This window comes from Bufo gargarizans, chromosome 5 (assembly GCF_014858855.1).
Source record: "Bufo gargarizans isolate SCDJY-AF-19 chromosome 5, ASM1485885v1, whole genome shotgun sequence".
NCBI lineage: Eukaryota > Metazoa > Chordata > Amphibia > Anura > Bufonidae > Bufo > Bufo gargarizans.
The window spans coordinates 203,383,669-203,407,926 of NC_058084.1; the positions used below are offsets into that span (position 1 = coordinate 203,383,669).

Genomic DNA, 24,258 nt, shown 5'->3' on the forward strand with positions numbered 1-24,258 from the left:
TGTCGTCTGTATAGTGTGTGTAATGTGTTTGTGTGTATATATATGATATAGTGTATATATGGTGTACGTGATCTGTAATGTGTGTGTCATATAGGTGTGTACTGTGTTCTGTCTAGTGTGTGATGTGTGTGTGTGTTATATAATATTATATATGTGTGTACTGTGCATCTGTATGAGTGTGTGTAATGTTGTTGTGTGTGTGTATATATAATTTGTTATAGTGGTACATTATAGATGTGTGTACTGTCGTCTGTAATGTGTGTGTATATTATGTGTGTGTACTGTGTCTGTATTAGTGTGTGTGTGTGTGATGTGTGTGTGTGTGTGTGTGTATATACATATATGTGTATATATGTCTGTACATCTACACTCACCTAAAGAATTATTAGGAACACCTGTTCTTCTTCTCATTAATGCGAATTATCTAGTCAACCAATCACATGGCAGTGGCTCGATGAAGGGTCGGGTTGTGGTCCTGGTCAAGACAATCTCCTGAACTCCAAACTGAATGTCAGAATGGGAAAGAAGGTGGGCTACAACAGCAGAAGACCCCACCGGGTACCACTCATCTCCACTACAAATAGGAAAAAGAGGCTACAATTTGCACAGAGCTCACCAAAATTGGACTGTTGAAGACTGGAAAAATGTTGCCTGGTCTGATGAGTCTCGATTTCTGTTGAGACATTCAAACGGTAGAGTCCGAATTTGGTGTAACCAGAATGAGAACATGTCTCCATCATGCCTTGTTACCACTGTGCAGGCTGGTGGTGGTGGTGTAATGGTGTGGGGGATGTTTTCTGGGCACACTTTAGGCCCCTTAGTGCCAATTGGCCATCGTTTAAATGCCACGGGCTACCTGAGCATTGTTTCTGACCATGTCCATCCCTTCATGACCACCATGTACCCATCCTCTGATGGCTACTTCCAGCAGGATAATGCACCATGTCACAAAGCTCCAATCATTTCAGATTGGTTTCTTGAACATGACAATGAGGTCACTGTACTGATATGGCCCCACAGTCACCAGATCTCAACCCAATACAGCATCTCTGGGATGTGGTGGAACAGGAGCTTCGTGCCCTGGATGTGCATCCCTCAAATCTCCATCAACTGCAAGATGCTATCCTATCAATATGGGCCAACATTTCTAAAGATGCCATCAGCACCTTGTGGAATCAATGCCGCGTAGAATTAAGGCAGTTCTGAAGGCAGAAGGGGGTCCAGCACCGTATTAGTATGGTGGTCCTAATAATTCTTTAGGTGAGTGTATATGTGCTGCAACACATGCTCCAGCAGTTCACGATGTCGGTGTCCTCACCGACCCCAGTGCTGGGTATACTCCACAAGAATGTCGGTGTCTCACCGACCCAGTGCTGGGTATACCTCCACAAGATTCGGTGGTCTCACCGACCCCAGTGCTGGGTATACCTCCACACGATGTCGGTGGTCTCACCGACCCCAAGTGCTGGGTATACCTCCACAAGATGTCAGTGTCTCACCGACCCCAGTGCTGGGTATACCTCCACAAGATGTCGGTGTCTCACCGACCCCAGTGCTGGGTATACCTCCACAAGATGTCGGTGTCTCACCGACCCCAGTGCTGGGTATACCTCCACAAGATGTCGGTGTCTCACCGACCCCAGTGCTGGGTATACCGCCACAAGATGTCGGTGTCTCACCGACCCCAGTGCTGGGTATACCTCCACAAGATGTCGGTGTCTCACCGACCCCAGTGCTGGGTATACCACAAGATGTCGGTGTCTCACCGACCCCAGTGCTGGGTATACCTCCACACGATGTCGGTGTCTCACCGACCCCAGTGCTGGGTATACCTCCACAAGATGTCAGTGTCTCACCGACCCCAGTGCTGGGTATACCGCCACAAGATGTCGGTGTCTCACCGACCCCAGTGCTGGGTATACCTCCACAAGATGTCGGTGTCTCACCGACCCCAGTGCTGGGTATGCCTACACAAGATGTTGGTGTCTCAGGATCTTGTCCTGTGGTCTTGAGCACCAATTCCAGCCTGACAATGATGTCTCCTGAAGTTCACAAGTTGTCTTATTGTCCCACTCTTCTTGAAGGGCGGCCCTCAGGTCATTGAGGCTGGAGCATTGTCCTCCATGAAGATGACATTAGGCCAATGCTCTGTTCCTGCAGAGGCACAATGACTGATGTTCTTCAGGTCGTCTGGGCTGTCACTGGACCAAAGTGTAGGACAGTTCTGTACGGACCAGACACACCTGCCCACACTGTGACACCACCACCACCAAAGGCTCGTCTGGTGACCACAGTGGCGGATGCAGAGCTCTCTTCTGGACGTCTCCAACATCGTTGGCGGCCATCATTTCTGCTCAGCGTGAATGGACTTTCATCAGTGAACAGCACTGAGGCCACTGGTCCCTCATCAGTGTAGATGCCCCCTGGTCTATACAAGACGATGACGCCTGTGCCTGGTGGTGCGGTCAGGAACCCTTGCAGGTATCACGGCTAAGTCCACAGCTGTACAGGTCGGAGCATTGACCTTGTTTCCCAAATTCCCCTTCCCAGCCTGATACTGGGGAGACATCTGTCTCGGCAGCTGCTGTGGTCCTCGGTGTCAGGTGGCGGCCGCACAGCTGTGTGCTCTCCACTCATTTGGATACATTTGCAAGTGATGTGACTGATAAACCCTGTGAAGGGACAATGGGGCCTCGTGACACGGGTGTAAGCTCCGGAGAGCCGCCATCATTACCTGCCTCGCTCTAATTAGGTTAGGTTAACTTTGAGATCAGAATCAATAAGATTTCTGCTTGTTGTCAGTGAATGGAAGGCTTCAAACCTAACAGTTCTTACAGCTGATGGTTTGTTGCAGTTGTATCCAGTGTTGGCGTCTCAACTGCACTGATACATTGTAACAAAAAAGACAGGATGGATATTTGTGCTGCTGTCACTTTATGGGTCTGATGCCTCAGTGTGAATGAGGGTGATTGCGAAATAAGGGGTGAACCGCGGTGGGCTCAGGGTGAGCGCTGCCGCCTGGAGATGATGAGGGTAGTAATGAGCTTCACGTCATTTGTTCTCCACAGGACTAAAGGATGTCGGACGGTCAGGAAGGCCGAGACTCAGAGAATAACTGGGTGATCCCCAGTGCAGAGGTAAGAGAGGACCCCCGAAGGTGGAGTGAACCCCACTGTCTGATCTTCTTACTGCTCACAGTCTCTGTATGATCTAGTGATATCAGTGGTGATCCTGACCCTAGGATCTCACGGCCTCCTGTATGTGACTGATATCCCCTCTTATAACGCTCCAGCGCTGATATAATCCTGGACTGTATGGCCCGGGCTCCTGTATGTGACTGATATCCTCTCTTATAACGCTCCGGGGCTGATATAATCCTGGACTGTATGGTCCGGCCTCCTGTATGTGACTGATATCCTCTCTTATAACGCTCCGGGGCTGATATAATCCTGGACTGTATGGTCCGGCCTCCTGTATGTGACTGATATCCTCTCTTATAACGCTCCAGGGCTGATATAATCCTGGACTGTATGGTCCGGCCTCCTGTATGTGACTGATGTCCTCTCTTATAACGCTCCGGGGCTGATATAATCCTGGACTGTATGGCCCGGGCTCCTGTATGTGACTGATATCCTCTCTTATAACGCTCCAGGGCTGATATAATCCTGGACTGTATGGTCCGGCCTCCTGTATGTGACTGATATCCTCTCTTATAACGCTCCAGGGCTGATATAATCCTGGACTGTATGGTCCGGCCTCCTGTATGTGACTGATATCCTCTCTTATAACGCTCCGGGGCTGATATAATCCTGGACTGTATGGTCCGGGCTCCTGTATGTGACTGATATCCCCTCTTATAACGCTCCAGCGCTGATATAATCCTGCACTGTATGGTCCGGGCTCCTGTATGTGACTGATATCCCCTCTTATAACGCTCCAGGGCTGATATAATCCTGGACTGTATGGTCCGGCCTCCTGTATGTGACTGATATCCCCTCTTATAACGCTCCGGGGCTGATATAATCCTGGACTGTATGGTCCGGCCTCCTGTATGTGACTGATATCCTCTCTTATAACGCTCCAGCGCTGATATAATCCTGGACTGTATGGTCCGGCCTCCTGTATGTGACTGATATCCCCTCTTATAACGCTCCAGGGCTGATATAATCCTGGACTGTATGGTCCGGCCTCCTGTATGTGACCGATATCCCCTCTTATAACGCTCCAGGGCTGATATAATCCTGGACTGTATGGTCCGGGCTCCTGTATGTGACTGATATCCCCTCTTATAACGCTCCAGGGCTGATATAATCCTGGACTGTATGGTCCGGCCTCCTGTATGTGACTGATATCCCCTCTTATAACGCTCCGGGGCTGATATAATCCTGCACTGTATGGTCCGGGCACCTGTATGTGACTGATATCCCCTCTTATAACACTCCATGGCTGATATAATCCTGGACTGTATGGTCCGGGCTCCTGTATGTGACTGATATCCCCTCTTATAACACTCCAGCGCTGATATAATCCTGGACTGTATGGTCCGGCCTCCTGTATGTGACTGATATCCCCTCCTATAACGCTCCAGGGCTGATATAATCCTGGACTGTATGGTCCGGCCTCCTGTATGTGACTGATATCCCCTCCTATAACGCTCCAGCGCTGATATAATCCTGGACTGTATGGCCCGGGCACCTGTATGTGACTGATATCCCCTCTTATAACGCTCCAGGGCTGATATAATCCTGGACTGTATGGTCCGGGCTCCTGTATGTGACTGATATCCTCTCTTATAACGCTCCAGGGCTGATATAATCCTGGACTGTATGGTCCGGCCTCCTGTATGTGACTGATATCCCCTCTTATAACGCTCCAGGGCTGATATAATCCTGGACTGTATGGTCCGGGCTCCTGTATGTGACTGATGTCCCCTCCTATAACGCTCCAGCGCTGATATAATCCTGGACTGTATGGTCCGGCCTCCTGTATGTGACTGATATCCCCTCTTATAACGCTCCAGGGCTGATATAATCCTGGACTGTATAGTCCGGGCTCCTGTATGTGACTGATATCCCCTCTTATAACGCTCCAGTGCTGATATAATCCTGGACTGTATGGTCCGGCCTCCTGTATGTGACTGATATCCCCTCTTATAACGCTCCAGGGCTGATATAATCTAGGACACATGAGGGGACACATAGGGCCATGAGGGGGACCAGCATAAGATGCTATATGTGTGTCTTATGCTGGCCCCCCTCATGGCCCTATGTGTCATAGCACACATCCCCCATAACAGCGCCATCCACAGATCCCCCACATAACGGTGCGTCCTCCACAGATCCCCCATAACAGCGTCCTCCACAGATCCCCCATAACAGCGTCCTCCACAGATCCCCCATAACAGCGTCCTCCACAGATCCCCCATAACAGCGTCCTCCACAGATCCCCCATAACAGCGTCCTCCACAGATCCCCCATAACAGCGTCCTCCACAGATCCCCCATAACAGCGTCCTCACAGATCCCCCATAACAGCGTCCTCCACAGATCCCCCATAACAGCGTCCTCCACAGATCCCCCATAACAGCGTCCTCCACAGATCCCCCATAACAGCGTCCTCCACAGATCCCCCATAACAGCGTCCTCCACAGATCCCCATAACAGCGTCCTCCACAGATCCCGCACATAACGGTGCGTCCTCCACAGATCCCCCATAACAGCGTCCTCCACAGATCCCCCATAACAGCGTCCTCCACAGATCCCCCATAACAGCGGCCTCCACAGATCCCCCATAACAGCGTCCTCCACAGATCCCCCATAACAGCGTCCTCCACAGATCCCCCATAACTGCGTCCTCCACAGATCCCCCCCCATAACTGCGTCCTCCACAGATCCCCCCCCATAACTGGCGTCCTCCACAGATCCCCCCCATAACTGCGTCCTCCACAGATCCCCCCCATAACAGTGTCCTCCACAGATCCCCCCCATAACAGTGTCCTCCACAGATCCCCCCCATAACAGGTCCTCACAGATCCCCCCATAACAGTGTCCTCCACAGATCCCCCACATAACGGTGCGTCCTCCACAGATCCCCCACATAACGGTGCGTCCTCCACAGATCCCCCACATAACGGTGCGTCCTCCACAGATCCCGCACATAACGGTGCGTCCTCCACAGATCCCGCACATAATGGTGCGTCCTCCACAGGTCCCCCACATAACGGTGCGTCCTCCACAGGTCCCCCATAACAGTGTCCTCCACAGATCCCCCATAACAGTGTCCTCCACAGATCCCCCATAACGGTGCGTCCTCCACAGATCCCCCACATAACGGTGCGTCCTCCACAGGTCCCCCATAACAGTGTCCTCCACAGATCCCCCATAACAGTGTCTCCACAGACCCCATAACGGTGCGTCCTCCACAGATCCCCCATAACAGTGTCCTCCACAGGTCCCCCATAACAGTGTCCTCCACAGATCCCCCATAACAGTGTCCTCCACAGATCCCCCATAACTGCGTCCTCCACAGATCCCCCATAACTGCGTCCTCCACAGATCCCCCATAACAGCGTCCTCCACAGATCCCCCATAACGCGTCCTCCACAGATCCCCCATAACAGTGCGTCATCCACAGATCCCCCATAACAGTGTCCTCCACAGATCCCCCATAACAGTGTCCTCCACAGATCCCCCATAACAGCGTCCTCCACAGATCCCCCCATAACAGCGTCCTCCACAGATCCCCCATAACAGCGTCCTCCACAGATCCCCCATAGCGTCCTCCACAGATCCCCACATAACTGCGTCCTCCACAGATCCCACAAATGTGCGTCCTCCACAGATCCCCACATAACGGTGCGTCCTCCACAGATCCCCCATAACAGTGTCCTCCACAGATCCCCCATAACAGTCCTCCACAGATCCCCCATAACAGTGTCCTCCACAGATCCCCCATAACGGTGCGTCCTCCACAGATCCCCCATAACAGTGTCCTCCACAGATCCCCCATAACGTCCTCCACAGATCCAGTGTCCTCAACAGATCCCCATAACGGGTGCGTCCTCCACAAGGTCCCCCATAACAGTGTCCCCACAGATCCCCCATCACAGCGTCTTCCACAGATCCCCCATAACAGTGTCCCCCACAGATCCCCCATAACAGTGTCCCCCACAGATTCCCCCACATAATGGTGCGTCCTCCACAGGTCCCCCACATAACGGTGCGTCCTCCACAGATCCCCCACATAACAGTGTGTCCTCCACAGGTCCCCCACATAACAGTGCGTCCTCCACAGGTCCCCCAACATAATGGTGCGTCCTCCACAGATCCCCCATAACGGTGCGTCCTCACACAGGTCCCCATAACGGTGCGTCCTCCACAGGTCCCCCATAACAGTGTCCCTCCACAGATCCCCCATAACAGCGTCTCCACAGATCCCCCATAACAGTGTCCCACACAGATCCCCATAACAGTGTCCCTCCACAGATCCCCCATAACGGTGCGTCCTCCACAGGTCCCCCATAACAGTGTCCTCCACAGATCCCCCATAACAGCGTCTTCCACAGATCCCCCATAACAGTGTCCCCCACAGATCCCCCATAACAGTGTCCTCCACAGATCCCCCACATAATGGTGCGTCCTCCACAGGTCCCCCACATAACGGTGCGTCCTCCACAGATCCCCCACATAACAGTGTGTCCTCCACAGGTCCCCCACATAACAGTGCGTCCTCCACAGGTCCCCCACATAATGGTGCGTCCTCCACAGGTCCCCCACATAACGGTGCGTCCTCCACAGGTCCCCCACAACTATGTCATACCCAGCCGCGTCAGCGGCTCATATGGGAAAATCCAAGCAAATGGACCTATAGCACAATTCCCTTAAAATATCGCATCGCATATCGTTATCGCAACCTCGCAAAACTCCCATATCGTGCAGCCCTAATATGCTTGCATTTTTGTTATATGCACATGTCTGCTCTCAGAGTGCTGACCTCTAATAATGCGTACAGAATTGACGGCAACATCTTTAGTAGGTGTCGGTTTTTACTGGTGGTATTTTTAGGCACATTAAGATAAGTTAGGTGTCTCCTGACTGTGCCAAGTGGCGTCCACACATCCACACATTCTCTCTTGGCTTCTGCCTGCAGCTCCCTTATCCATGCAGCCACATCATGATCCAAATCTAAATGTGAATTTACATATTCAACAACGTTATGGGTTAGCTGCTCCGGGCTAGCTGGACAATCATCACTACTCGCTTCACTACCGGCTGCACTCATTTTCCTACAACAAAGTTATACACAGATCTATGAATAATCTGGTTGGCCAAGAAACGTATGGAACGGTTTACTATTTGCACAAATAATCAAAGAATTAACTCGATCGAGGTGTGACCTCAATTTTATGTCGGGGATAAAAAACAACTGCTTAATATAAATAAATATATATGTATAACTAATGGATCAAAAGGAAAATTGTTTTCAAATGGTTATTGATCATGAGGTGGACATATAAACACCTCAAAAACAGTTCGTTCGAGAACCTAATTATTATGAGCAATCAGTAAGAACATGGTACAAACGTCTATGTAAAAATATCAATTATTTATTATACAGGGAGTGCAGAATTATTAGGCAAGTTGTATTTTTGAGGATTAATTTTATTATTGAACAACAACCATGTTCTCAATGAACCCAAAAAACTCATTAATATCAAAGCTGAATATTTTTGGAAGTAGTTTTTAGTTTGTTTTTAGTTTTAGCTATTTTAGGGGGATATCTGTGTGTGCAGGTGACTATTACTGTGCATAATTATTAGGCAACTTAACAAAAAACTAATATATACCCATTTCAATTATTTATTTTTACCAGTGAAACCAATATAACATCTCAACATTCACAAATATACATTTCTGACATTCAAAAACAAAACAAAAACAAATCAGTGACCAATATAGCCACCTTTCTTTGCAAGGACACTCAGAAGCCGCCATCCATGGATTCTGTCAGTGTTTTGATCTGTTCACCATCAACATTGCGTGCAGCAGCAACCACAGCCTCCCAGACACTGTTCAGAGAGGTGGACTGTTTTCCCTCCTTGTAAATCTCACATTTGATGATGGACCACAGGTTCTCAATGGGGTTCAGATCAGGTGAACAAGGAGGCCATGTCATTAGATTTTCTTCTTTTATACCCTTTCTTGCCAGCCACGCTGTGGAGTACGTGGACGCGTGTGATGGAGCATTGTCCTGCATGAAAATCATGTTTTTCTTACCTTGCAGACGTCTTCCTGTACCACTGCTTGAAGAAGGTGTCTTCCAGAAACTGGCAGTAGGACTGGGAGTTGAGCTTGACTCCATCCTCAACCCAAAAAGGCCCCACAAGCTCATCTTTGATGATACCAGCCCAAACCAGTACTCCACCTCCACCTTGCTGGCGTCTGAGTCGGACTGGAGCTCTCTGCCCTTTACCAATCCAGCCACGGGCCCATCCATCTGGCCCATCAAGACTCACTCTCATTTCATCAGTCCATAAAACCTTAGAAAAATCAGTCTTGAGATATTTCTTGGCCCAGTCTTGACGTTTCAGCTTGTGTGTCTTGTTCAGTGGTGGTCGTCTTTCAGCCTTTCTTACCTTGGCCATGTCTCTGAGTATTGCACACCTTGTGCTTTTGGGCACTCCAGTGATGTTGCAGCTCTGAAATATGGCCAAACTGGTGGCAAGTGGCATCTTGGCAGCTGCACGCTTGACTTTTCTCAGTTCATGGGCAGTTATTTTGCGCCTTGGTTTTTCCACACGCTTCTTGCGACCCTGTTGACTATTTTGAATGAAACGCTTGATTGTTCGATGATCGCGCTTCAGAAGCTTTGCAATTTTAAGAGTGCTGCATCCCTCTGCAAGATATCTCACTATTTTTGACTTTTCTGAGCCTGTCAAGTCCTTCTTTTGACCCATTTTGCCAAAGGAAAGGAAGTTGCCTAATAATTATGCACACCTGATATAGGGTGTTGATGTCATTAGACCACACCCCTTCTCATTACAGAGATGCACATCACCTAATATGCTTAATTGGTAGTAGGCTTTCGAGCCTATACAGCTTGGAGTAAGACAACATGCATAACGAGGATGATGTGGTCAAAATACTAATTTGCCTAATAATTCTGCACGTAGTGTACAATAATTTAAAAAAAAATAAAAAATGAATCAATGGAAATTTCAATAATACACAATGATATGCAGTACCCAAAATTCACCAATAGATGGTGCCAACAGAACACAAGTTTATAAACACAAGAATTTATGCAATTCTGCTTACAATTATGAGAGTTATACCATCATCTGATTATGCATAAAAATTCAATCAAGAAAATGACAGTTACGAGCCCTTGCGCTGCTAAAACTATGACCAATCTAGGATTGTATTGGTAGTATTTCAATAAAGCTTATAAAGATTCCCAACAGAGAAGTTTTAATGTGGTACCAATATTGGAGCTTTTATTCAGTTATTTACATCGTAACTGAACAGCGTCAATATTGATGCAGCACCTTAACACTTTATCCACACAAAATGGGGATTTGGGCTAGATATCAAGCGAATCAATTTATCACTACTACACATGCATAAAAATCATACATTACCGAGAAGGTAGGTGAGAAAGTCAGCTCTCAAGAGTTTTTATGATGATCAAGATCCTTCTCCCGGCTCTTTCTTTGTTCCTCCTCCTCTTTCTTTGTTTTTCCTTCCTTTCTTTTTGGTATGTGGTTTCTTAACCTTCTAAGTGTGGAACTCTCCAATCATTATTGGATAGGCATGTACATTGATAAGGAATGTGACGTCATAGCACTACCCAGAATGCACTTTTGCTACTGGTGTAGTGTTACCTGCTCATACCTAGGTGGCACTGTTGTATAAGCTATAAGCATCATACCATTAAGGGTTAACTCATACATGCCCTACATCTTCAACACTACACATACCTGACATCTGGAAGCCTGATCTCAGAGCTGAGGGACAAACTTTGATACATGAACCAACTATAATATAGACTCGGAGGAACATCTTGACACTTCTCACGTTGTGGAATTTATGCTCAGATAAGAAATACAATGAAGCCTCTACCACCACAGGCGGCGTGTATCTTCTGTCTAAATGACCATTGACTATTGGTTACAGAAGCAACTTCATCTGGACGAATTCTCAATCCCAGAAGTCCATATAAAATAGTGACTATAAACTATTCATTATAACTAGATGTCGGGGGGTAATAATTCAATTAAGAATTATTAATTATGGTCATAAAAATAATTAACCATAAAAAAATGTATAAAATTTGTCATAAATTCTTAAGATCATGACCTGGTGAATTGCAGAGAAACTAATTGATACAATTCACATCCGAGTCGGACTATTTCCTCAGATAATAAGCTCTTTTGACGTGAGGTGACGTTAGTGATAGACATGTAGTTCTGCACTATACAATAATACACAGGTATAAGGATATATATATGTAACCAATAAATCCGGATAAGTAAATAAACACCGTGATACATGCAAATGAATATATTCAGCATTACAAGCCAATACATGTGAGTGGCAATAACTTGTCACATTATAACCAAGCCATTATCAGGTTAGGATATCAGAATAGGAACACAAGTCATCGCTTCTGTTCAGAGGAAACCTCATGATATCAGGACCTGTCTAATCCTAGACCTCAATATGGAAGGTAAATACATTCCGCCCCCTCTAACCAACTACACGTCACATGACTTCAGGATGGGCAAATCCATCCAAGGATATAACTGAGCAGAGATACCCGTGTCCTTCCGCCCCATCCTGGACTATTTTCACACATATGACTTTGGCAAGACCATTAAGACAAATAACAGGGATCAAGGATCTTTGCTAGACCATATCTTACATGGGAAGGACATAAAACAAGTCCTTCCTGTGGGAATCCATCACTTAGCTTGGCAAAGAACGTTATATGTATATATGCAATCATTTAATGCTTTGCTAGATTATGAGTCCTGATTCTTCTGCAGGTAGAATGAAGCCTCACAATATCCTAAGACTACATCTCAATATGGAGATGATCTATTAATACATTTATTTATTCGCCAATCTAGATGGTATAATTTCACCCACACTATCCAATTAGTCTTAATAAAATGAAAAATCATTCTCCGTGTCTCTTACCAAGTCCTAGTAGAAATGACACTTCTGCTCCTAGGAAAGCTGGGTGGTCCATCATAGCGCATCTCACCATGGCTTTCATCTTAATAGACCCCTCTAGAGAGCTCAACCTGTTCCTCTCTCTCTCCCCCTGTGTGTGTGGTTTATGATCACAAACTTATCAGTTAGACACCTTCCTAGTTTGGAACTTTCCAATCATTGTCAGATGGGCGTGACCATTGATAAGAAATGTGACATCATAACCTTACCCAGAATGCAAATTTTGCTACTGTTGTAATGTCACCTACTGATACCTAGGTGGCACTGCTGTGTAAGCTATTTGCATCATAGTATAAAGGGTTAACTATGTAAGTCTGAATAAAAACATATTTTATAGATTTGACCTTAGAAGCTTTAATTTAAAGCTATAGGGATTAATTCTGACACTTGTAGCAATTGGAGACGGACCTCTAGGCGTCTCTCGGAAGGTTTCTCACACTGTTGATCTATGGACCGTAATGATATGAATGGGCCTTGTGTTCTCACAGAGATACCACTACCTCCTGTCACACCCAAGATGTGATTAATTGTTACAAAACACACATCTTCACAGACACAGTTTTAGAAACAAATATTATATATATATAATATACTGGATACATGTTATCTTCATAACATATAATAATATAAGGTAATATATATATACACATGTCCTGCTGATTGTCTTACTAGGACTAACTAAGGCTCATTAAGTGAACACATAAATATATATTTTGCTTCATTAATAAGCACCTGATTGTGTAGGTGATTATCAGCAGCTGCATAGAGCGCATCTGTATCTCCCGTCCTAAGTAGACGAGGCGGCCTCCTCTCAGAGCGGTACAGTCATGAGAAGAAACCTTTGTGCGACCTTACTTCGGCCTACTCCAGACGGACATATTGTAACTATAGTCCAGCTCCTAAAGGCAATGAACATCCATCCTGACTAGAATTATTGGATATCAATGCATTTACCTATGAAAAGGCACAACAATGTGACCGATATCTTCTCTTATAACGCTCCAGGGCTGATATAATCCTGGACTGTATGGCCCGGGCTCCTGTATGTGACTGATATCCCCTCCTATAACGCTCCAGGGCTGATATAATCCTGGACTGTATGGTCCGGGCTCCTGTATGTGACTGATATCCCCTCTTATAACGCTCCAGTGCTGATATAATCCTGGACTGTATGGTCCGGGCTCCTGTATGTGACTGATATCCCCTCTTATAACGCTCCGGGGCTGATATAATCCTGGACTGTATGGCCCGGGCTCCTGTATGTGACTGATATCCCCTCCTATAACGCTCCAGCGCTGATATAATCCTGGACTGTATGGTCCGGCCTCCTGTATGTGACTGATATCCTCTCTTATAACGCTCCAGGGCTGATATAATCCTGGACTGTATGGTCCGGGCTCCTGTATGTGACTGATATCCCCTCTTATAACGCTCCAGTGCTGATATAATCCTGGACTGTATGGTCCGGGCTCCTGTATGTGACTGATATCCCCTCTTATAACGCTCCGGGGCTGATATAATCCTGGACTGTATGGTCCGGGCTCCTGTATGTGACTGATATCCCCTCCTATAACGCTCCAGCGCTGATATAATCCTGGACTGTATGGTCCGGGCTCCTGTATGTGACTGATATCCCCTCCTATAACGCTCCAGGGCTGATATAATCCTGGACTGTATGGTCCGGCCTCCTGTATGTGACTGATATCCCCTCCTATAACGCTCCGGGGCTGATATAATCCTGGACTGTATGGTCCGGCCTCCTGTATGTGACTGATATCCTCTCTTATAACGCTCCAGGGCTGATATAATCCTGGACTGTATGGTCCGGCCTCCTGTATGTGACTGATATCCCCTCTTATAACGCCCTGGGGCTGATATAATCCTGGACTGTATGGTCCGGCCTCCTGTATGTGACTGATATCCCCTCTTATAACGCCCTGGGGCTGATATAATCCTGGACTGTATGGTCCGGGCTCCTGTATGTGACTGATATCCCCTCTTATAACGCTCCAGCGCTGATATAATCCTGGACTGTATGGTCCGGCCTCCTGTATGTGACTGATATCTTCTCTTATAACGCTCCGGGGCTGATATAATCCTGGACTGTATGGTCCGGCCTCCTGTATGTGACTGATATCCCCTCTTATAACGCACTGACACTGGTATAATCCTGGACTGTATGGTCCGGGCTCCTGTATGTGACTGATATCCTCTCTTATAACGCTCCAGCGCTGATATAATCCTGGACTGTATGGTCCGGCCTCCTGTATGTGACTGATGTCCCCTCTTATAACGCTCCGGGGCTGATATAATCCTGGACTGTATGGTCCGGCCTCCTGTATGTGACTGATATCCTCTCTTATAACGCTCCAGCGCTGATATAATCCTGGACTGTATGGTCCGGCCTCCTGTATGTGACTGATGTCCCCTCTTATAACGCTCCGGGGCTGATATAATCCTGGACTGTATGGTCCGGCCTCCTGTATGTGACTGATATCCCCTCTTATAACGCCCTGGGGCTGATATAATCCTGGACTGTATGGTCCGGCCTCCTGTATGTGACTGATATCTTCTCTTATAACGCCCTGGGGCTGATATAATCCTGCACTGTATGGTCCGGGCTCCTGTATGTGACTGATATCCCCTCTTATAACGCTCCAGCGCTGATATAATCCTGGACTGTATGGTCCGGGCTCCTGTATGTGACTGATATCCCCTCCTATAACGCTCCAGCGCTGATATAATCCTGGACTGTATGGTCCGGCCTCCTGTATGTGACTGATATCCCCTCCTATAACGCACTGACACTGGTATAATGTCCGGCTGTGAGCGTTACTGTCCCCTCGAGGTCTGGCTCCTCCCGTTCACACAGTTACTCGGGGGCGGTCCTGCTCCTACATTCTGGTTGGCGCTCCCTGATGATTGTTATCTGTTACTGCGCAGAGTTTCCCGGTGGAGACGGTGGGCGCGGCGCAGGGTGGAGCGGAAGAGGTCGGAGCGGCAGGTGAGGGTTCGTGTAGGGGTCACCTCAGTTGTTTCACCTCGATGTGGGGCTCTCACCCGTGTCTTGGTCATTACAGGCTTAGGACCGGCGCCCCCCCCTGACGGTGAGGAGACGGCGCCAGATGTGAAGCCGGGCACGGTAAGACCTGCCCGTCAGGAGCTGACATGGCGGCCATGTTGCCTGTCATTCTGTATAATATGAGGTGACTCTGTCTTCCAGGAATTTGCTGAGGGCCCCACACTCCATGAGAAGCCTGAGGAGCCCGAGAAGCTGGATGAGGAGCAGGGGCCACCCTCAAACACTGAGGGCCCGAGAGGTCCAGGCATAGTAGGTGAGCAGTGTGTGGATAAGGACGCCTCTCGTTAGAATGTCTCCGCCTCTAACTCCGCCCTCTGTCTTTTTCTTGTCTTGAAGCGCGTTGTTTTCAGAGACTAGTGCAGCTGATCCCAGAGCCCCTGTCAGTGGGCGTCCTGAGGAGCGGGGGTCCGCGTGCTGGAGCAGGTGCTGCGTGCTGGCTTGTGCAGCCTCCTCCTGACACTACTGCTCCTTTCTTATCTCATGCCCCCATTCTTCTGCCTGCACAGGGGGCGACTTGGAGGAAGTCAGCTGCTCCAGCAGTGACGATGACGTGGAGGGCCTCAGGAAGCGCGTGGGCCGAGGGACCCCTCCTGCCAGCGTCGGCCCCAGTGTCAGAGAAGCCGTAGAGCAGGACCTGGATGGTGGGTCCTCACTGAACCTCAATGTCCTGGTGATTGCAGCCGTCGGCCTTCTGTGTCTCGGTGTCCTGCTCTTCTCAGGTGAGGGGAGCGCCTCCTGCTGGCCGTTATGTAGCTGTATATCTGCCCCCCACCATACCAGCAGCTAACCATCTCCACTCTCTCCACAGGCAGCAGCTTCAGCTCTGATGACGGTGAGTGCGGCCTCCTCCGCGCGCAGCGAGTGCGGCCTCCTCCGCGCGCAGCCTCCTCCGCGCGCAGCCTCCTCCGCGCGCAGCGAGTGCGGCCTCCTCCACGTCTCATCCCAGTCTCTCCTCCCCCCTCCAGATCCTCCTCAGAATGTCGTGTCTCGCAGTGTGACAGGAGGAGAAGAGCGGCCGCCACAGGTCATTGCCGACATTCAGGTGAGTGAACTCTGTGGACCCCGTGTGCTGTGGTTTGGGGGAATCATGGACTCTGTGGGACCCCGTATGCTGTGGTTTGGGGGGATCCTGAACTGTGGGACCCCGTATGCTGTGGTTTGGGGGGATCCCGGACTCTGTGGGACCCCGTATGCTGTAGTTTGGGGGGTCCTGGACTCTGTGGGACACTGTATGCTGTGGTTTGGGGGGGGATCATGGACTCTGTGGACCCTGTTTGCTGTGGTTTTGGGGGGATCCCGGACTCTGTATGCTGTGGTTTGGGGGTGATCCTGGACTCTGTGGGACCCCATATGCTGTGGTTTGGGGGGGTACATACTTTTAGTTGTCCCCAGTGGCTTGTGCAGCCCTTGTCTGACTGGTTTAACCCCTTGTCTCCGGACAGGACTGGATTGAGCAGCACGCAGACCAGTTCACCGGGGACCCCAGCAGCCTGCAGCTCATGAGCGGCCTCCTGGACAGGGTCGCCAAGGAAAACCAGGAGATTCGGCACATGCAGGCCACGCTCCAGGTCACCAGATCCCACAATGCATCACTTCACTGTCCTGTGCACTGCTGTGTCATCCAATCAGAGTACTGGAGACCTCACACCCACTGTTACATCATGTCCTATACTCCAGTCACATCCAGAGCTGCCCTCATACCCACTGTTACATCATGTCTTATACTCCAGTCACATCCAGAGCTGCCCACACTAACCTGCTGTTACATCATGTCTTATACTCCGGTCACATCCATAGCTGTCGTCTGTGTTCTAAACATATGAGTAGAGGTTAGTGACAGATGTTCGGTGTAGGATTCTGTGTGACCAGATGTTTACATTTATAGGCACAGAAGGAAGAGTTAGAAGCTCTGCTGTCTGTCAGTGACGGGAGGAACATTACTCCAGGACTGGCAGACGAGAACATCAGACTGAAGGATGCCCTGCTGAAAGAAGAGACCGCACACCTCTCTGCCAAGGAGGAGCTGCTGAATGTGCAGGAGAAGCTGGAGGTTCTGGAGAGTGGTGGGGTGGAGAAGGAAGCTCTGGTGGTGGAGAACTCCCAGATGAAGGTGGACCTGGATGCCCTCAGGCAGCAGATAGAAGGCTTCTTGGCTCAGAAGGAGACCCTGGTGGCTGAGTCTCAAATGTTGCGCCAGGAACTGGATAAACAGCGGTTGTTGGTGACCTCAATCAGACAAGAGCTCGATAATCTAGTGGCGAAAAGTGACGAAGGCGAGGACCGGACATTACTTCAAGAAAGGCTATCGGAGATGAGCAGCAGGCTTGCAATGGAGGCTCAAAGGTCCGAAACATGGGAAAAGAAGTATGTAGAGCATGCGCAGAGAAGGAAGGAGCAAGTGGTAGAAGAAAGGAGAGACCATGGTTATAAGGAGTGGAAGAGGGTGGACAAGTCAAACATCTCTACGCCTGGAGGAGACTTCAGAAAAACACATTACAAGCATGTCAAGGAGCACGGCAAGCGATGGACAGAAGACACGCATCCAGAGTCACAGCATGAAGAACGGAGGAGCAAAAAGCATGATGACAAGCACTGGCAGGACAAGAAGCATCGGCATGGGGAGAAGACGGGAGCGGAGATCCAAGGGGACAAGGAGAACTGGAAGAGCAAGTCCAGAGAACACAGGAGCAAAGAGTCTGCACACCATCATCATGACCACCACGAGAAACAAGCCCGGCATCATCAGGGAGAAGCAGAGGCTGGGTTCCATCCTCGGAAGGGACAGAAGGACTTTACAGACAGTCACAAGAGACGGGAAGACAAAGAACATCGGCACCATGACCACAACAAATTCTGGAAGAAGCTCTCAGACCATCAGTACCGGGTTCCTGAGGGATGCTCTGGCCTGGAAGACTGTGCTCGGAAGGATGGTGTGGACCTGTTCAACATGGAGCTGAAGCCCGTGCAGAGAAAGCAGTTTGAGGAGGTTCTGCTGAATTACCTGACCAAGTCCCAGCTGTCAGATCACCTGCCCGAGCTCACGCCTCTTCTTGATGGCTTCTTCGAGGGGCCTCTCTTCTCTCACCACAAGATCCGCTTTAAGGATTTTGTGGATGATGTGGAAGATTTCCTGGAAGATCTGGCCAGAAAAGAGATGGGAAATGATGACATTGTGGACGACTTTGAGAGATACGTGTATACCAGCTTCTTTGGAGAAGGCGTCCCCAAGAAAAGGTGAGTCCGTTACTGCCCAAACAGAAAACATGGTGCCCGTGGTCCTCTCTGTCAGTTGTTTCTTGGCTGGCTGTTTTTTCAGAGGTCTAGAACCTCTCGGGTTCACAATGGTGGCCCCAGTAGTTGTTGCCGAGTTCTATGCAAGAAATGACTAAATTGGAAATATTAAGTCCAATTCTTAGATTTATCTGGGCAAAATGGTCAGTCCCTAAAGTAATTCTCCAACTTGGTCTGAGCTCCATTTTTGGTATAGAACTCCTGCCTTTAATATCTGCTGCACCCTCTTCTGTATGTACATGGCTCATTAATTTTCCTGTCCACACACTTTGTCCATTTGACCCATCCACATTCATTGGGTCTTCAGCCATGTGTGCTCTGTCACGTTTCCCTCTGCCAGCCATATTTGTGGAACATGCCATTATTAATTGCTTTGTGTGACCTATTACTAGCACTTCCTCTAATAACGTCTTCTAGGTCTTAATTCCTCTTGTAGATGTGCAAAGGACGAGCAGCAGAAAACCAGCAAGTGCCACAAGCAATATGGACAACTGGAGAAGACGTATGACCAGAGCATCAACCAATCCAATGACAACAAGCCATTCACCACTGACCTTCATGTACACTCCCATGACTTTAAACCCATAAAAAAACACAAGGCACATGAAAATGATAAATTCTGGTCTCCAAACTCTCAGCTTGAAGAAGAATCTGACCACAAATATCACAATAAAGACCATCCCATAACCCATCATCAATCACCTAAACACAACAAACATGACAAAAATGATGGCTCATTCCATCGTTATGGCCACCATTCTGAGAAGAAGCCAAGATACCCTCACATCAAGCCTGGCGGAGAAGCAGGAGGACAGCACCCTGATGGTCAACACTTTCACAATATACAATATAAAGAATATGGAGCCTGGCAGATGCAGAACCATGACAAACAGAAGTACGACCCACAAAACCACAGACATCAAAACACAAACAAGGAGCAGAAAGTGTCCGATGAGAGGTTTGGAAAAGGATCCTTCAAGTTTAAACATAAGAGCCCTGAAAAACACAAGGAAGACGAAGATAGTCCTAAGAAACAGGAGAAGGACGCACACAACAACCATTATCAGTCATTTCACACGAGCCATGATGACCACTCTACTGATCACAAATCATTGAGAGATGGTAACCAGCAACATAGACAGACTGACACCTTCCACAAAAATGATCACGGACCCACTCAACGTTACCTATCAAAGGCTTATAACCACAAGCATAAAGAAAACAAAGGCAGACCTGGAGACTACCATCCCCACCAACATGATGTTCATGACAGGCATAGGAACTACCACCAAAAGCATGGCAAGGAGAAACATGGAAATTACCATCAATTGCATGAACGATCCAAAGACAGTGATGGGGACTACCACAAGTATGACAAAGACCCCCATAAACATGAAGATGACAGGGACTACCACCACAAGTATGACAAAGACCACCATAAACATGAAGATGACAGGGACTACCACCACAAGTATGACAAAGACCACCATAAACATGAAGATGACAGGGACTACCACCACAAGTATGACAAAGACCACCATAAACATGAAGATGACAGGGACTACCACCACAAGTATGACAAAGACCACCATAAACATGAAGATGACAGGGACTACCACCACAAGTATCGCAAAGACCACCATAAACATGAAGATGACAGGGACTACCACCACAAGTATGACAAAGACCACCATAAACATGAAGATGACAGGGACTACCACCACAAGTATGACAAAGACCACCATAAACATGAAGATGACAGGGACTACCACCACAAGTATGACGAAGACCACCATAAACATAAAGATGACAGGGACTACAACCACAAGTATGACAAAGACCACCATAAACATGAAGATGATAAGGACTACCATCACAAGTATGATAAAGACCACCACAAACGTAAAGAAGGCAAGGATAAACATGGCAACTTCCGCTACAGACCTGAAGAAGAGAGAAGACTGCAGGACTACCAGCATGATGACCCCAGGAAATACTAGATATTGCACCATAGCTGCACGTCACTTCCATCGACGTGTCGTGCGACAATTTTAATGATCTATGGTGTCGCACTGCAACATGCGAAACACCCCGATGCGTCAGTCGCATATGTCGCCGTGTAGCCCTAGCCTAACACTGATGATTCCACAGTCAAGAAGATGTTGTGTTGCTTGTTGCTGTTTCGCTCACACACTCCTATAGTTTGCTGTTTGTGGTCACTGGACTTTGTTGGTTGCATCCCTTATCCTGCTCCCCCTGGAATCGGCAGTCCGTCCCACGTTACGGTTGTTCCTTCTGGTTTTCCATCTTCTTATGACGTTGCTGTGTTTTTATCCTGTTTTTCCTTCCATCCTCTTTGTGCTAAGAAAATGGGAAGTAGTTATAGGATAATGCCACTTCTTACAGTAATCTATTGTGAGACCAGCAGAGAGTGGAGAGGGTCAGTAAGCCATCTCCAGTGAAGATAAGCCGCCAGTCACATGATGGCTGGAAGTTAAAAGCTCAAATGTGATTGGTTTCTATCTTGTTTTTGTGGTCATGAGTCTGTCGAGGGTTTCACTGCCCATAGACAAGGCAGGAGTCGGAGTCCTCCGCAGCAACAGTCTTAACAGACCAGCCGCAAATTACAAGGCTAAAGAAAATGGCCACCTGTAGTGTTGGGCCAGCTGATAAGACACAGACCTGAGGTAACCCCAATATCTTAAGCCTATGTAGATGCAGTGGAAGCAAAACAGAACCCCTGTGAGGTGGATGATAAGGGGTTATTGATGGACATAGCTGTACTGAAACACTGGCGATAGGAACGGAGCCACACAGGACCTGGGGCATATATGTTCTTAGCCAAAGTCAGAAGTAAATCTAAAACTCAGAAAATGTCATACTTCCCCTTCCTTCCTCCATGCATTTCCTCCATACTTTTATTTTCTTCTCCTTTGTTCTTGTGAGTCCCTTTCCTTCCTGCTGTCCCATCCTTTGTGCTTCCCCTTCTTCAGGCTTCTCTGTCTTTCATGTTTACCCTTTAAGCTTTCCTCTCTCCCCTTCATGCTTCTCTCATCCTACTTCTTCCTCCATCCATCATCATGATTCTCCACCCTTTCTGCTTCTCCAACCTTCATTCATAATGCTTCTTCCATTCTTTTTCTCCTTTCCTTCCTACTTCTCCTTTTTTCTTCCCTCATTTTTGTCCTTCCTTCGTAATTCTCAATCCTTCATGCATCCTCTTCTTTCCTTCATTATTTTCCATCTGGCCTCTTTGGCCTTCATGCAGCTCCATCCTTCCTTTTCCATCTTTGTCCTTCCTGCTTCTTCATACTTCTGCCATCATGATTCCCCTTCATATGATTCTCCATCCTTAAAGGGGTTGTCCGCTTTTTACTATTGATGACCAATCCTCAGGATAGGACAATAACAGATTGGTGGGACTCTGGCACCCCCGCCATTCACTTCCATGGACCGGCTCTGTAGTATTACACCGATCACCACCGCAATAGCTGCAGTGAGCAGGTAAACTGAGCAGAGAAGGCAGCACTCGTATGAGCACTGCGGTCTCTTCAAACAGCTGATTAGCGAGGGTGCCAGGAGTCAGATCTGAGATCGATTACCTATCCTGAGGATAGGTCATAAATAGAAGTAGACAACTGCTTTAATGCTTCCCCTTCATGTGTGGCTCTCCTGCCTTTATACTTGTTTTCTCCACGTTTCATGCTTCCTCTTCCTTCATACTTTTCCTTCCTTTTTGCTTGTTCTTTCCGTCTTTTCCACCCTTCTTCTTCATGCTTCCTCTTCCTTTCTTTGTGCTTGTTCCTTTAGGGTTCATTCACACGTCCGTAGTATATTGTGGATCCGCAATACACCCGGCCGGCACCCCCCATAGCACTGCCTATTGTCCGGAAGGACCACGGAACGGAAATGCGGATGCGGACAGCACACTGTGTGCGGAACGGATAGGAACCCATTTGCGGACGTCTGAATGAATCCTTAGTCTTTTCTGCCTTTCTTCTTGCTTCCTCTTCCTTCATATTTTTGCTTCCTTTGTGCTTGTTCCTTCAGTCTTCTCCGCCCTTCTTCATGTTTCCTCTTCCTTCCTTTGTGCTTGTTCCTTCAGTCTTCTCCGCCCTTCTTCGTGCTTCCTCTTCCTTTATACTTTTCCTTTTGTGCTTGTTCCTTCAGTCTTCTCCTCCCTCCCTTCATGCTTCCTCTTCCTTCATACTTTTCCTTCCTTTGTGCTTGTTCCTTCAGTCTTCTCCTCCCTTCTTCATGCTTCCTCTTCCTTCATACTTTTCCTTCCTTTGTACTTGTTCCTTCAGTCTTCTCTGCCCTTCTTCATGTTTCCTCTTCCTTCATACTTGCTTCCTTCCTTCATGAATCATTTCTGCCTTTCGCTATAAAACCCTGTCCCAGACCGTGCCTGTGTGAGTGTGTCCTTCCTGCAGGCATTGAAGGCATTGTTTGGTGGACGGCCCTGTTTCACCACTTCTCTTCTCGTCCACACTGGGTTGCGCTTTGTTTGTTTTTTGTGTTTTATGCTGTTTGCGGTTTTAATTTAACTCACTGAACTAATGCACTTTGAAAATAAAACTTCAAAACATTGCAGTTGTTTCTTGATTCACTGTGGGGCGCTCTCTCCTGAGTGGACAGAGGCCGTACACACGTAACAGACCCGGGGTGTCCACCACCCTCCTACATGTGATCTACGTACAAAATCCACCCGGAGCCGCGTGTGGACTGAGAGGCAGGTAGATACAGTGCACTTATGGGGAGCAGTGATTCTGCAGTGATGTAAAGCAGATCCCAAACCTCTAAGAGACAACCATGCGCCCATCTCTGCACCCCTCCTCCATCACCCAATGCAAGAACATTTCCAAGTGGTTAAGACAGTTCCTGAGGCTGACAACCCAGCTTTAAGAGAGTTGGGGGGGGGGGGGGGCAGAGGGGTCTGGAGGAGGGAGGACAGGGGGTCTAGAGGAGGATAAAGGGGTCCGGAGGGGAGCAGAGGGGTCTGGAGAAGTGAGGAGGGAGGACAGAGGGGTCTGGAAGAGGATAGAGGGGTCTGGAGAAGTGAGGACAGAGGGGTCCGGAGGAGGGAGGATAGAGGGATCTGGAAGAGGATAGAGTGGTCCAGAGAAAGGACAGAGGGGTCCGTAGAAGTGAGGACAGAGGGGTCTTGAGAAGGGAGGATAGACGGGTCCGGAGGAGAGGACAAGGGGGTCCCTAAACCGAGCCCTGACTACTATAAGTGTGAACAGACCTTGATGGTAGGAATGTTCATACGCTGGAACCTAGGGCCCTATCTGACACTACAGCGCCCTGGAAATAGTGTCAGGACAAGAGATGACCTGTTCCTTCCCAGCTGAAGGAACAGGAGACTCTCTCGGGCCTAATACGAAAAAGTATGGGAAAACAACAAACAAGAAATAAAGGAAAGACGCTTAACTCCAAAGTATGCGGACGAGCGGGAACTTTGAGGAGAACCAGACACCAGCTCTTCACAACCAAAAGGAGATATCAACTGCATAGAAAGATGGATGAGACCAGACTAAATAGAGGAGTTGGAATGACCACTTAAGCTACACCTGAGACCAGAGGTGTGGTGATACCCAGCAACAACTGTCATGTCCTGCTCTATGTACGGAGGTCGGCCAGAATAGCA

At 48.3% G+C, this 24,258-nt stretch overlaps 1 protein-coding gene across 3 annotated transcripts; it reads left to right on the forward strand.

Annotated features, from left to right (window-relative positions):
- The first annotated feature begins 3,012 nt into the window (after positions 1–3,012).
- Positions 3,013–23,198, forward strand: PBXIP1 (PBX homeobox interacting protein 1). Of its 3 annotated transcripts, XM_044295717.1 has the most exons (12): positions 3,013–3,137; positions 15,179–15,239; positions 15,316–15,377; positions 15,459–15,570; positions 15,654–15,740; positions 15,824–16,036; positions 16,126–16,149; positions 16,283–16,359; positions 16,760–16,885; positions 17,203–18,551; positions 19,045–20,000; positions 20,052–23,198. In XM_044295717.1, exons 1-12 carry the CDS (start codon positions 3,078–3,080, stop codon positions 20,606–20,608), a joined length of 3,684 nt encoding a protein of 1,227 aa, XP_044151652.1. In that variant the 5' UTR covers positions 3,013–3,077; the 3' UTR covers positions 20,609–23,198. The 3 variants fall into 3 exon arrangements, with proteins under 3 accessions (XP_044151652.1, XP_044151651.1, XP_044151653.1); XM_044295716.1 differs by having other exon boundaries at positions 3,024–3,137; positions 19,045–23,198; XM_044295718.1 differs by lacking the exon at positions 15,654–15,740 and having other exon boundaries at positions 3,029–3,137; positions 19,045–23,198.
- Positions 23,199–24,258: the final 1,060 nt, after the last annotated feature.

Coding starts and splice junctions, on each gene's coding strand:
- PBXIP1 (XM_044295716.1), top strand. CDS start 3,078: ATGTCGGACGGTCAGGAAGGCCGAGACTCAGAGAATAACTGGGTGATC. Junction 3,138..15,178: donor GGGTGATCCCCAGTGCAGAG/GTAAGAGAGGAC, acceptor GTTACTGCGCAG/AGTTTCCCGGTGGAGACGGT. Junction 16,360..16,759: donor AGGTCATTGCCGACATTCAG/GTGAGTGAACTC, acceptor GTCTCCGGACAG/GACTGGATTGAGCAGCACGC.